This window comes from Rutilus rutilus (genome assembly GCF_951802725.1).
Source record: "Rutilus rutilus genome assembly, chromosome: 1".
Lineage (NCBI taxonomy): Eukaryota > Metazoa > Chordata > Actinopteri > Cypriniformes > Leuciscidae > Rutilus > Rutilus rutilus.
This window is the reverse complement of record NC_140209.1, coordinates 15,214,987-15,230,773: the sequence shown is the minus strand read 5'-3', so window position 1 is coordinate 15,230,773 and position 15,787 is coordinate 15,214,987. Positions and strand designations below refer to the sequence as shown.

Here is a 15,787-nt window from a genome sequence, read left to right as displayed (position 1 = left end):
ACATTACTCAAAGACAATAAAGGCCAATGTCATGTAACATAGTTATACTGGTGGTTGTATGGAATATTTTTACAAAGGTTTAGAGGAAATAAAGTTAATATTACTGGCATATAAAAACACAGTTAATGTACACCGTTTGTTTTTATTTGTTAATGTATCAAATGCAGTTACTCAGATCATTTAATTGGTTTTACTTACATTTACTCAGTTAATATACAGTGCATGTAATTGATTTCACTGCTTAAAAATGTTTATAAAAAATGTTAAATCATATTAAAAGTTTTTAGAGTGCATCACCACCAGAGTTCATGCCACATATACAAAAACATATTACAGTCAATTTTCAACATTTTAATCACTGTTCTAGAAACATATTTGACACAACTTTGTTCATTTGCAATAATATGTTATGATTTGTTCACAAACAACAGGCCCAGACAGTTCACAATTAATGTAAATACACGGTCTTACAAAGTCATTGCTTTATAACTGCTCTTTCAAATCCTGTGGGAAAATGAACAGTCTTCATAAAGGTCAGTGATACTCTGACAGTAATCCTCAAACCGGCTTCTGCACTGTACAATTTACAAATCTGCTAACTGCATATAAGTGAATCAGATGTTGGTCATCAAAACATGAAATCTGTATGAAACACATACACAAATGACAAAAAATGTGTATAAATTCAATATGACTTTAACTTGACTAGCACATGATTCAATATAAGAACTTTAAATGATTTATATATGAATTTTATATGAGTTTTATATATTTATCCTAATACCATACACATTTGCATATACTTTTATCATGTAAAACTCATATAAGACTTTTAACAGTATTCATATATAATGCAAACATCCCCTACAAGTTGTATGTGTGCTATTTAGTATGAAATGGGCCATAATCGGTCTGATTTTGTATAGGACATATATTGGCCTTACATGAAACACAGAAGGTAATTCTGGCCGATTTAAGTAAGGAAGATATATGGTTGCTGTTTATGAATCATGCAGGTTTTTTTCATATGGGTCTTTCCACACTGATCACACGTGTGTGGTTTCTCTCCAGTGTGGATCCTCTCATGTGTTTTCAGATTTGTTGACTGACTGAATCTCTTGTCACAGTAGCCGTGTTTCCATTAAAGATTCGCGCAAGACTTTTGCGATTTTTCCTACATATCGATAAAAAAACTATTGCGAAATGATGGCGTTTCCATTAAGCGATGTTATGCGACTAAAACGTAATTTTTTCCTCTCGCGATAAGTCATTCCAAAAATCATGGCAACGGACGTTGGTAAGTTTATATATATATATATATATCACAGCCACGTACCGCACTAGACATTATTATTAATGGAAGGAAACAGGCGTGTTATCCAAGCATTAATGTCCAGTAAAGTTATACAGTGTCTGTGAGCAGCACATATGAGGTGTTTCTGGGTTTTTCTCACTCATTTCTGCTCCGAGGTCTCTATTGTGGCATTTCTTTGAGGTTTAGAATCCAGTATTTCTGGATCAAGAAGTCCATCTCGTATTCTGTCCAAACACACCGCGCCTTCCAAGTCAGGTGACCTGTAAATGCGCAAAAACTGTTTCCATTGCAGTTTTGCGAAATATTTCTTTTTCGAATTGCCTGAAAAACCAGCTCATGCGAGCTAAAAACTTTTTTGCGATAACTGGGAGTTTTTGCGAAATTGACGTTGTAACAACAATGGCATCTGCTTTTCAGATTAAGTGAATCATGTGATGGCGAACACATCGTCTTTGTCCTCAGGAAGACAGCGCTGGTTAATAATTGCCCCACGAGGACCAATTTACCAGCACCCATGTGACCTTCTCCCCAACTTTACAACCTCGTGACATTACACACACACACACACACACACACTCGTGGACTTCCAACCAGAAACCCACCACGAGATGCAACTGAGGCACATTGCCATATATGGACTTCCACATAGTAAAATTTAATTTTACCATTCATTACAAATTTATAATAAAGGTGTGGGTTGCTAAGAGTAAAATCTTTAATTTTGAAGGTTCATTGAAAGAAAATCACTCAATAGTGTCTTGTAACACGACCTCGACCTGGTCATAAACTTTTATGGCTCCAAAGCTGCAGCTCATCCTTTTCCTGCAAGCCCACATTCCATACACTTCCACACAGGCAATCCAAGAACCATGTTTTTGATATGTATGTTTATGTGTGTATAATTTCCATGGTAGATTGAGATTTTCTATGTTCTATCATAAGAAATCAATTGACTCTTAAAATGCTCAGAATCCTACATTAGAAATGCATATCTGTATTCCCATGTTCTGTACACCATGTCTGGTATCATTCTAATCGTAGTGATCTCACGGAATTACATATATGTATGAGATTACAATGAAATGTATTCTTACGGGTAGTATCTTGTCTGAAAGAGGAAATACGAATTCTATCTCTCACATGACAAAGTCAAAGTAGGCGTCTTCTTCTTCACACAAAGAACTTTTTCCCGCTTCATATCAGGAGAGCTGATTCGCTCTGTCACAAAACAGGGCGTAAACAGATGTCTGTTAAAAGGAAGAGACTCCCACTTCTCTCTCTTCTCTCTGATCTCTCTCTTCTCTCATCGATGGCTCTCTTCTCTCATCCCTGACCTCTGAACTCCTCCTCTTCTCCCCGGCTTCAAGAAACATCTAAAAAGGCTCAGGCCTTCTCCTCGGACCAACACATGTTTGAGTCGTAGCTGCCGTCCTTTGCAACGAAGCTTTTGCAGCCTCTCCCTTCCCGGGAGACGAATCTGAACTTTCTCGGTAACGTTACATTCAGTGAGCCTTTCAAGCTTCCCGCGGCACCGGAAGACGCAGCAGAAACAGGATCGACACTGTCCACGCTGTCCTGCCTCAGCCTCACCAGAAAGAGCACAGAAACTCGCAAGTACATTATCTGATAAAAGCTGTTTCCAGGTGTCTCGTGAACCTAGGTTTCTGTATGTAATAATTACTAGCTTTTCCCTTCTCTATATTTCTTTCTTGCTTTCTTTCTTTCATTTCATTTTATTCTGATCACATATTTTCTTGTTTGTTTAAATGTTTGTTTGTTTTATTGTTTGCATTTTACGTACGTTTATATTTGTAGCTTATATAATCTCTTAGTGTGTGCCATTTTATTAATAAACCCATTTATACTTTTAACTGTCCCTGTGTTTGAAAAACCACTTTTTATGAAGTCAATGAAATCAAAGATCTTATTTAAGCTACACGCTCTATATTATAGGCTAGCCTACTTTGAGTAGGCCTAGTTTTAATTTATAAACCCAAAAAGGCTTTATCTTCGTGGCCAGAAGATAAACTTTCTTGGAGTTTTGTAAACAGGAATACTTCTTCTTAACTGTGATAGTCTTACATTTATTCGCTGGACGAATAACAAATGACAAGACCAGTTACAGAACGAGGCATTTCCTATAACTGATAAAGTAAATGCATATGCGATTTATGAATTATGACCATGAGTTATGATTATTAATATTTCTAAAATTCCCTATATCCTTGAGCTAATTCGCATTAACCCAGAGGCATTTACCCTTACAACGTGTTTCCATTGTGCGTATTTACAATTCGCAATTTGCGCAATTTGAAGGGTAATGGAAACGCGGCTACTGTGAACACTTGTAAGGTTTTTCTCCAGTGTGAATTCTCTGGTGCCGTTTTAAATTGCCCACTGTAGTAAAAGTCTTCTCACACTCAAAGCACATGTACTCTCTCACACCAGTATGAGTTTTCTCATGTCTATGTAAATTACACTGCAGTGAAAAACTCTTTCCACACACAGAACATGAGTGTGGCTTCTCTTTCGTATGAACTGTCAGGTGTGTCTTCAGGACTGATGTACAGATAAATGTTTTGCCGCATTGATCACATGAGAACGGCTTCTCTCCAGTGTGGATCTTCATGTGTCGCTTCAAGTTACTTTCAAAAGCAAAACTCTGTCCACACTGATCACACCTGTGCGGCCTCTCTCCAGTGTGGATCAAGATTTCATGTGATCTCAGAGATGATGTTCGACTGAATCTCTTGCCACAGTGTGAACACTTGTAAGGTTTTTCTCCAGTGTGAATTCTCTGGTGCTGATTTAAACTGCTCGCTGCAGTAAAAGTCTTCTCACACTCAAAGCACATGTACTCTCTCACACCAGCGTGGATTTTCTGATGTTTATGTAAAGTTTGCAGCCGTGAAAAACTCTTTCCACACACAGAACATGAATGCGGCTTCTCCTTTGTATGAACTGTCAGGTGTTTCTTCAGGTCTGATGCCCTAATAAATGTTTTGCCGCATTGATCACATGAGAACGGCTTCTCTCCGGTGTGGATCATCATGTGTTCTTTAAGGTTTGCAGATTGACTGAAATCTTTCCCACATTTATCACACTTAAAAGGCTTCTCTCCGGTGTGGATCCTCATGTGAACATCAAGGTTTGATGATTGCGTGAAACTCTTCCCGCATTGATCACATGTGAACGGCTTCTCTCCGGTGTGGATCATCATGTGAACATCAAGATTATCTTTACGTGTGAAACTCTTTCCACACTGATCACATGTGAACGGCTTCTCTCCTGTATGAACTCTCATGTGGCGCTCAAGACGATCTCTGCGTGTGTAACTCTTTCCACACTGAGAGCAGGTGAAAGATTTCTTGGCTCTTCTTTTCTTTAAAAATGTCTTTTTACTCTTTGAGCGACTCAAAGGTTTTTCTCCAGGTTTGACATGATGTTCCTCCTTCACTTCACTCAGTTCTTCACTCTCTTCCATCAGGTCTGACATGAAAGAAAAATGTATTAAATAAAATTTTCAGTACATCAAAATATTTAATTGAAAGAAATATAAATTGAAAGTGAGCCCTATAAAGTAATAATAGAAAGTAGACAACTGTTATAAAATATTATGATAATTTGATGCCTTTTTATAAATTGATTATTTATCAGCAAAAAAATAGTATTAACTTGATCTGATGTTGATAATCAATATAAAAATGTCTCAAACCTCCCTTTACTGAACATTTGTTGAAGAAAAACCCAGAACATTCTGTACCATTTCATAGAAAAACTGTTTGTCTAAATGTGATGAAGTGCTTGAATGTTTCTAACATGAATGTTCTTCAGCATCATGAATGAATGAAGAATAACCCTTAATCGCTGTTAAAAAAGGATACCACTTAAGATGTTTGGGGTCATTTTGACCCCAAACTTTTAAAGAGCGATTGCATAAGGAAATATACATTTTTTAAATGGAAAACTATATATCATTTTTTTTATTTACTTCTCAACTATACATTTATGCTGTGTTTTTGTGGAAATTTTGAAGTTTTTTACCTATTTACTGCACAATTACATAACTAGGCCATAAATCGGCTCATGAAAAAAGTTTTTTTAAAGAAAAAATCTAATTAAATCTAAATAGTTTTTGGACATTGCTCTATGTGTTAGGGATAGAATACTGACATCTGCTGGTTTGTGGAAAAACTTTAGAAATTATAATTAAAGAAAGAAATTGCAATGACCACATATATCCAATAGAGGGCCATAGAGACTCATTCATTTTCACTTCATTTTTCTTGATACTTAAACTTCTCCTAACAACTTTATGATATATATTTTGTGAATATTTATTTAAACATTTTGAAATACATAAAAATATGTAGTTTTGTCAGAGTTATAATTTGTTGTTGTTTTCAGTTATATTTTGAATTATCTTGCTTTTGCAGATTATTATACATACATTTGCAGTAACATTACAAGTCACCACTATGACATGACTGTAATGTGTGTGTGTGTGTGTGTGTGGTGGTGGTGGTGGTGTGGGGGGGGGGGGTGTTGGCAAGCTTGTTCCATGTTGCATATGTGACATTTTTCAGATTTATGCCAGTTTAGTTGATTTTATTTGCCAATTTCTATAAAAATGCTCTCTGTTGCAGTGACATACGTGTGTGTGTGTTTGTGTGTGTTTGTGTGTGTGTGTATGAGATAGAAAGTTCGTTCCACTTTGGGTTTATGCTCTAGGACCAGACCTTTATTTAAATGTAACATTTTTTTGATTTATGCCAGTTTTGTTTATTTTATTTGCCAATTTCTGTAAAAATGCTCTCTGTTGCAGTCACATACATGTGTGTGTTTGTGTGTGTGTGTGTGTGTGTGTGAGTGTGTGTGTATGAGATAGAAAGTTCGTTCTACTTTTTATTTATGCTCTAGGACCAGACCTTGGTTTATTTGTAAAAAATTTCAGATTTATAATGGATTTACTTTTATTTTTTTGACAAACAAAATTTTAAAAAGTAATTTTTTTCATTTTCCCATTCATTTTCAATGTGGGGTCATTTTGACCCCAAACAGCTTAAAAGGTACTTTTTTTTTTACACACCTTTAGAACAACCAAATCAAGCCCAGTTTTTTTGTGCATGTTTAGATAGATTATTTAGGAAAAGTCACAGAGTTTCATGCCCCTGAGATGAAGGTAACACTGTTAAAAAATGAAGGAAAAGTCCATTGGGGTAATTTTGACCCCAAACAGCGATTAAGGGATAAACACCAACCTCTTTGTTCTTCAGGATCTTCAGTGTGTTTCATTCTGCAGGGTTCTGGATCACTCATGTTCTCACTGTCCTCTTTAATAAACTCAGTCTTTGCAGATTTCAGCTCTTCCTGATGCTCTGATGCTCGTCTTCACTTGCAGCTGATGGGAATTTACAGCATTTAATGGATAATTGATGTGGGAGGAGCTTCACTGACCATGTGACTGGTGTGGGAGGAGCTTCATTGATGATGCAATTGGTGTGGGAGGAGCTTCACTGATCTGCCCAAAATCTAAAATATATCAGTTACTGAGTTTGTTTTTATACTAAATGACACTTCTATGCAACAAATAAATGGCACTTCTAAAATATTATGATCATTTGCAGAATGCATTTTTATAAATTGATTATACTGTATGTCCTTGAAACTTTCCTTGAATGAGGTAAATTTATCTTCCAATTATTATTTTTAAAACATTATCAAATCTGAATCCAGGGACAAATCCCATTGTTGCCATATTTTGACACCAACTTTGAGATTGATATTTATTTTACTAAAAACGTTTTGAATTATTAATGGCCGTTCACACTAGACTTTTCCTTGCACTGACTTCCATTCATACGCATGTGAAAATGGGACACCAGAAACACAAGCTCAAGTGAATAACCCTGTGAGAAATAACAACTAATTCATTATTTGTATTGCTTATTCTAACATTATTCTGCTTATTCTAACATTATTCTGCTTCTTCATTAAAATACAGGTATCTAGAAATAAAAAAAAGAATATAACTAGGCTAATTTAAATTCTTCCTAATATGAATAATGGTAAGAAAAACAGTTAAAAGTTCCTGTTCTTCATGATTCCATTTTTCAAACTTTAGTTAGTGTGTAATGTTGCTGTTAGAGTATAAATAATACCTGTAAAATTATAAAGCTCAAAGTTCAATGCCAAGCGAGATATTTTATTTAACAGAAGTCTCCTTTCAAAGACTACAGCGAACGGTCGGTTTGGACTACATCCCTCTACTTCCTGCTTTAATGATGTCACTAAAACAGTTTTTTTGACTAACCTCCGCCCACAGGAATACACAAAAAAAGGGGGCGTGGTCTTGTTGCGCTCCCACGGAGAATAGGAAGAGTTGCGTTTGTAGAGTGTTTGTCATACTAATGAATCATTACTAAACCATTTTATATGTACTCGCGTGTTAAATATGCGTTGTTGAGACGTTTTAGACAATAAAGCACAACTTGATTCTTGATTCTACTTAATGTTTCTGTTCATTCCTCAAAAAAAGGATTAATTTTAATTAAATGCATATGCTTGTAAATTTTAATAAATAAATTATTGTAATGCATGGCAACGATTTTTTTAACATAACATGGCAACTTTTCAGGCTATATTCATGGTGAAAATAAAGTGTATTTATATAAAATTGTTTGGATGAAAACAATTTCAAAAGAACTATACACAACAAAAACTTTTAATTAGGAGGTGTTACAGTACTTTCTGTATTTCTCTGCAGCAGATGTTTTCAATCTTCGTTGGCATTTTTTCAGTTACCAGATGTACTCCTATAAAACATATATTAGGCTACTAATCAAAACTCGTGCTCACGTGTAAATAAGGTAGGAATAAACAATGCACTTATTTAAAAAATTCAACAACACCATCGTTAATTCGACAGATGGACAAAACCATATACCACAAGCTTTTATAACTGTTTGTAACATTTAACATTACAATTTAACCAATTCAAGGTAACAGCTAACCGTAAAAGTATGACAACTTCTAAATAAACTGATTACCATTGTGAAACATCCTGCAAAAGTCGTGCTTGAACAGGTTCTAATTTATCCTGTTCATCTACGTTCTCCGGGTCTGATTCCGGCTCAAATTGATATGGTAATATTGAAGGCATGTTTATAATAACACTGAGCGCATGCATCTCCGTTATGGTAAGAGGCGTGACTGTTCCGGCAATGTGCGCTAAGTTGCTGTCCAATGCGAATTCATATCAACCAATTCCAACACAGGAACCGCTGGCACAATCAGAACTCGTTACGTATCTCTGAAGGAGGGACTTTATAGAACAAGGAAGTCATCAGCCCGTTTTTCGGACAGTGAAAACAGCGGTATACAGATAAGTAAATTGTGTGAAAAATACTGTGTTTTATACACGCGAAACATGAACACATGTTATATAGCCTACTGCACACTGTAAGTTATCAAAGCTTAAAAAAAAACAGGAAAAACGGGACCTTTAAAATCATAAACAGAAATAAATGTATATAACCATCAAATTCCCTTCAGTCTGTTGACACCAATGAAATGAGCTTTAAGTGTCAATTTACAGGAGATCTGAAGACATCAGCATAATAAATGAGGTGAAAACAGGAACTATTGTCATGAAATAAAGAGTGTTTTCAGCAGATCTGTTAATATTGATGAGCCTCAGACTATCAACACTCATTCAACAAGCCATTCAGGATCATCAGCAGATCATCTCACTTTATTCTGAGTGTTTGCTGTTAGAAACACATTATTTGAGTCAGGATAGATGATACAAGCCTGTAAAACTGCTCTATTGAAAGACGATGCTGTTATTTCTCACAGTATGGCATGGATAAAACATCAATAACACAAAACAATGACACTCATCTTCATCAACCACTGCAGATAAATAATTACAGCAGCATAATGTCCAGATCAATCTAAATATAGTTTGATCTTATAAGCTAATAACTACATTAATTACTACACAGTAAATTTAAAATCCGGAAACAAACACCAATATACTTAATTTCAACACTTTAAAAGTGTAAATATGGGAACAACCCTCAAAGTGTTAGTTCAACACTTTCAAGAGTGTTGCCTCTCGCAACACCGACACAGAGTTACAACATGAACACTAAGAGAGTAAAATATGAACACCAATTCTGCATTACCTACTTTAAATAACTGTAAAATACACTGACAAATCATGTAATCTGAAAAAAATAAATTCACTTTGAAATAAACACTTCACTCTCTATTACTCTTTCAAAACTATCCAAAAATTTAAATTGTAACCTTAGTCTGGGATCATAAAAGTGGTTTTCTCAAAGTAGTCATTAAAATAATTATGGATGCAACGATACAATTTTTTTCAGAATCGATCCGATCCGATCCCAAAAATATTTTTCCAAGAGTAAAACACTTCATATTTATTAGTATTGATTTAGGGCCCGTCCACACGGAGAGGCGTTTCGCTGTATATGTATACATTTTTTATCGTATTGGCGTTTCGTCCACACGGATCCGGCGTTTTGGGAGACTGAAACCGCTATTTTTTTAAACCGGCTCCCAAAGTGGATAAATCTGAAAACGACACCCTTGCGGTTTCGTGTGTACAGCCAATCCGTATATTTTGTGAAACGATGATGTCATCACATCACGTGTCGTCTGTGTCACGAGTAACAGCAACAACAATAAAGGCGGACTAATATGATCGTATTCGTGCTGCAGAAGCTACTAAGCCTACTAGCTTTATTACAGCAAAATCTATTGCTTCTCTGCAACTGTGGTGAGCAAAAAGCGATAATCTTTGTCTTCTTCTTCTTGGTTCGTATACAGCGCGCAAGGTTATGCGCATGCTCAAAGTCTTCTTCTCCGTGTATAGTGTATCTCTGTGGCAGAATTACAGCGCCCTATACTGGTCTGGCATATATACTACACCGTTTTCAGTCGGTTTCAGTGGTTTCGTGTGTACGCAGATATTTCTTGAGACGACGCCGTTTACGGAATTTTTTTTTAGAACGAGAAAAAAAAAATATCGGATCGGGAACGCACCGGCTTCGTGTGGACGTGGCCTTAATGTCTCACGTGGCTCATTATAGGCTCAATGTAAAGCATAACAGTATCTTTTCCTTTAATAAAATGCATTGCTATGCATTTAAAATTAGTTTAAAATTCTATATCTATAACATTTTGATTATTTTAAATCATTTTAATCAAACACTGGTGAAACAACCACTGATGTCTGTAATGGTGACTTGATAGCTAGGACTGTAACTGTAGCTAGTTGAGAATAGGTGACCACTGTGGTGCATCAGTAAGAAGGCAATCCAATGCTCTAATGCTCTTCAATGGATTTATTGACAGCCAGCAGATGATTATCTGTCTTCGTGAGTGTACAGTATGTGTGATTCTACAATAAGTAACTTTAGCTGCTTATATCAAATAACCAAATAATATACTAGATAATTAGCTCCTTATTAAATTAAAGAACAGCCTTTTACTGTTGGGTCTCAATAACAGCAACCCAAAAAACAGTTATCTATTACACCATTGTAAAAACTCTGATAATAACTATACAATGTCAGGTGAGTACACAAACACAATAATAGTGTAACACTAGTAATACTAGGCATTAGCATAATGCTAGCGAACTTTGTAAACACTTACACCAGGGTACTCACATGTCTCTGAACGCACACATGCACAGATAACGACACAGACGACAACTATGCACTTCAGAAATATCTACGATGTGCTGCACGTGGTCTTCTTCTCTTTCCGGCAGTGTAGACGCTACTGGGCGTATTACTGCCCTCCACAGGTCAACTTATAAACTAAATTCTTAAATACAGTCCTGTCTCATGCAAGAACTGGATGACTGCTTCAGAGATCTGTTTATGCTTGTCACTGTGTCCAAATAAAGAAGTAACAGAAAAGACTTTAAGTCCAAGTTCTGCCAATTTACAAAAAAGAGTTCTCCTTTCTACATTATACTTCCTGCATTCTAAAAAAACATGTCATATTGTATCCATATTCCCACATTCACATAGACCAGAAATGTGCTTTCCTATAATATGCAAAAAATTATTTAACCCACAATGCCCCAACCTCAATCTGCACAATTTAACTGAGTCCCGTAGGGGACGGAAAGGTACAAAAACATTTTTTACTAACTTTTCGTTGAATAGAAAAATAGTGTCTACCCTTGATTACCTTTTCCCATCCATTCTGCCATTCTTTAATTAAGCATTCTTTAACCCTTTCCCTCAGTTCCACCCTCCCCAAGGGTATATAAATAGATATTTATCTTCCTAGGCTCTCTTTTTGCTGCCCGTGGTCACTCTCACTACTAACTCAAAACGAAACCTATCAGTCAGCGCAAACAGATGTCCTCTCGGTGACCCCAAAACGAAAGCGCTGATTGGCTGATCCCCATTACATAAATAGTAAAGTCCTTCTTTACAATGTCTATATGGTGTGAACAATATTTTAAGTAACATTTTGTTTCGTTCTAAAATGAGCAGGGATATGCAACTTTAGGTAATAATTCATAAATAAATAAATTACTTTAAGGACTCAGTTTCACTGATCATTTAAATTTCATTTTTAAAAGAAATGTTTCATTGTTCAACACACAGCAATTAAAACCACTTTACAGTCTAAAAACATGAAACAAGCAGAAAAAAACAAGCAGAAAAACATTTGTAAATCATTCATGAAACCATTCTTATGTACACTTGTCTAGTTCAATTCAATGCAACAATTTATGTAAAAATGGATAAATATTCTGTTAAGCTCCAAAAATGTCCCAGAAAAGATCCTAAAGATAATCAAATGAGTTCACAACTCTTGTGTTATGGGTTGTGCTGTAAGTGTTCTGAAACCATAGTTTTTTTTGTTTTTTTTTTTGGTCTAAAAAGACTAAACTTGAAGTTATAATTCAGAGTTCAAATGTCTTATAATCAAATGCAAATGATTAAGGTATAAGAAAAAAATGCATAGCATTACCTGTAACATTGCCAAACCTGTGATATTATTTTACATGTAAAAATAATATGAATGAGATTTGAGAGCATGAGGGAAGATTTTCATAGAATAACTGATTAAAAAACACAAGAACACAGTCAAACAATACAATTTCACACAGAAAGGTTGATAGTAATAAAGTACTTGCTTGTGGTGCAGGTGTTAGGGGTTAACCGTTTAGGACCCAAGGACCAGATGTTTGAAAGAAGACCCGGAGTCAGAATTATAAAATAATTGAAGAAATTTTTTACTGAAGATAGTTTTGCAGTTTCATCAGCAGAAGTCAGCTTCAAGACTCACACAGGAGTTTGTAGGCCGTCCCGCCAACAGTTACAAAGATCACAGCAGTTATACCATTTCCAAGGGCACGAATGACACAGTACACACATGTGTTACACTAAAGGAGTCTCTGACTAGACTGCAGTATTTTGAAGTATTTTTATGAAGTTTTTATACTAAATAAATAGCACTTAAAAATATAATGATCATTTGCAGAATGCCTTTTTATAAATGTACTATTATGTCCTTTCCATGAATGAGGTAAATTTATCTTCCAATTATTATTTTTAAAACATCACGAATCCCATGTTTCTTTAGCAAGAACTATTAAATATATTTGATAAATGACTTATCTAACATGCTATTAAAATTTAAATATACAATACTGCCATATTTTAACACCAACTTTGAGATTGATATTTATTTTACTAAAAACGATTTAATTATTAATGGCCGTTCACACTAGACTTTTCTTTGCACTGACTTCCATTCATACGCATGTGAAAGTGGGACACCAGAAACACAAGCTCAAGTGAATAACCCTGTGAGAAATAACACAAGCGTTTAGCATTCAAGTGGAGTTGATTGTTTATTTTATTATTATTATTATTTGTTATATGTTGAGCTTTATGTTTGTATTTATGCATTTATGTCTGTCTATCTGTTCATCATACAGTACACAACTGATGGCAATCCATTCATTATTTGTATTGCTAATCCTAACATTATTCTGCTTCTACATTAAAATACAGGTATCTAGAAATAAAGAAAAGAATACATAATTCAAATTCTTCCAAATATAAATAATGGTAAGAAAAACTGTTGAAATCATAAACACAGAAATAAATGTACATATAACCATCAAATCCCCTCAGTCTGCTGACACCAATGAAATGAGCATTAAGTGTCAATTTACAGGAGATCTGAAGACATCAGCATAATAAATGAGGTGAAAACAGGAACTATTGTCATGAAATAAAGAGTGTTTTCAGCAGATCTGTTCATATTGATGAGCCTCAGACTATCAACACTCATTCAACAAGCCATTCAGGATCATCAGCAGATCATCTCACTTTATTCTGAGGGTTTGCTGTTAGAAACACATTATTTGAGTCAGGATACATGATAAAAGACTGTAAAGACAAAACTGTTATTTCTCACACTATGACATGGATAAAACATCAATAACACAAAAACAATCACTCTCATCTTCATCACCCACTACAGAAAAATTATTAAAGCAGCATAATGTCCAAATTAATCTAAATAACCCACTATTTGTCTGATTACCCACTATAGGGGGCAAATGACCCCTGGACCCCCGCAGACCGCTCCCAAGCCACGCCCCATCCCATGAACCCGCTATTTGTCTGATTACCCACTATAGTGGGCAAATGACCCCTGGACCCCCTGCAGACCGCAGACTGCTCCCAAGCCACGCCCCCATCCCACGAACCCACTATTTGTCTGAGTGTGTTGTTTGATTACAGTATTGTATTTAAGATGGTGTTAGACTAAATAAATGGTCTTTTAAATATCATCTGCATATCTCCGTTGTGTTGACTAAACATTAGGCCTAATCCAAGTTTATAACTGTATCTTTAATTTGATGTTACGATTTCATCTACACATTAAGTATAATTTCAATTGGTTACATATTTCTCATTCTTTAGACAGTTGTTGGAGGAGCAAGATGGTGTTGGAGGTGTTTGATGTTTTGTCAGATGAACCAGTCAGTACCAGTCATGTCAGTCCTCAACAGTACACAAAAGTTAAGGGAGTCTCAATCCTCTAATAGTGCAGTAACAGCCGTCATGCAATTGCTACACATAGTTGATCTCACCCTGCAAAAACATTTACAGTGAGCTCACAGTCACACACATGACATGGTCTGTCTCTGTATTATTCTGCCAACTGCGGCTGAACCCTAGTATGCTGCTGTTCTTGAATTCATACAAGTTATAGCTTATAGCTTCAACACTAGTCTGTTTTTTTTTCCCCTCCGGTCTCGACTTGGTCTCGGTCTTGGTCTTGTCTTGGTCTCGATACCCTCTGGTCTTGGTAGTGTCTTGGTCTCGGTTTAGGCGGTCTTGTCTACGAGTCTAACAATTAATACAAAACGAAATTAAATTTAAAGACAGGCTTTTTGCTTTCTGTTCGAGGTGTCTGTAAAAGTTTTAAAACAGTCTTTTAGTGCTGCTTTCAGAGCGCTCACGTCCCGTCCGTAAAACATTTTTTTTTTTTTTTTTTTTTTTTTGAAATAGGCTACATTTCTATATAAATGCGATTTATAGTCCAGTACGACTTAGGCTATATTATGTTTTTTCTTCTTCATGACGCATTTTTTTGACTAATGCGACTCCGGAGCGATTTATTGTCCGTAAAATACATTAAATTATATATTCTTTCTGTGCGGCCCGGTAACAAATGTCCCACGGACCGGTACCGGGGTTGGGGACCTCTGCTATAAAGGACATACCTGAGAGGTAAGACTTGAACCATTGGAGTGCGGTTCCCGGTTTACAATAAGGTTCATTAGTTGACATTAGTTAACTACCTTAGTTAACATGAAATAAGAATGAACAGGATTTATCAGTTTTAGTTCATATTAATTTCAAAATTTACTAATACGTTATTAAATTTAAAGGTTGTATTTGTTAAATGATGTTTTATAAACAAAGTTCGGGAGGAGCACGTTCAAATAATCAATCCAATCTACTCGTCATCAAACAATTATGTCTACCCTAATCAGCATGACAAGAAGTATATCCACTCTGTCAACTCACCTAATATTCCTTGACAGTTTTTCCAGCATCCCTCCACCACCCCGACTCCTCACTCTTGGCTCAATCTTTTACAGTCAGGAATACAGGGGGAGCTTACTCTGGGTTCGGGCCGAATACCGAGCCCGGAGCCCTCTCCTCGGACAGCACGCCAAATACGCATTTATTCTATCTGACTTATTTGTAAGTGTGAACTAGTGAACATTAGTTAATGCACTGTGAACAAACAATGAACAGCTGTATTTGTATTAACATTAACAAAGATAAATAAATACTGTAACAAATGTAATGCTCATTGTTATTAACTTGTTTGCTCATAAACGTTATTGTAAAGTGTAACCAAAATGTATGTCTATAACTGACA

At 35.6% G+C, this 15,787-nt stretch overlaps 1 protein-coding gene across 1 annotated transcript; it reads right to left on the bottom strand.

Annotated features, from left to right (window-relative positions):
* Nucleotides 1-3,618: 3,618 nt before the first annotated feature.
* Nucleotides 3,619-11,108, bottom strand: LOC311306993 (uncharacterized protein). Its single transcript, XM_084435674.1, has 3 exons — nucleotides 11,017-11,108; nucleotides 6,577-6,847; nucleotides 3,619-4,804 (listed from the first exon to the last, which is right to left on the bottom strand). The coding sequence occupies exons 2-3, from the start codon at nucleotides 6,632-6,634 to the stop codon at nucleotides 3,648-3,650; spliced, it is 1,215 nt and encodes a 404-aa protein (XP_084291800.1). The 5' UTR covers nucleotides 6,635-6,847; nucleotides 11,017-11,108; the 3' UTR covers nucleotides 3,619-3,647.
* Between the last annotated feature and the right edge of the window lie 4,679 nt (nucleotides 11,109-15,787).

Excerpts from the sequence above, each read along its gene's own strand:
- LOC311306993 (XM_084435674.1), bottom strand. The coding sequence starts at position 6,634 with ATGAGTGATCCAGAACCCTGCAGAATGAAACACACTGAAGATCCTGAA. Across the intron at positions 4,805-6,576 it reads AGATCCTGAAGAACAAAGAG|ACCTGATGGAAGAGAGTGAA; the intron begins GTTGGTGTTTAT and ends CTTTCATGTCAG.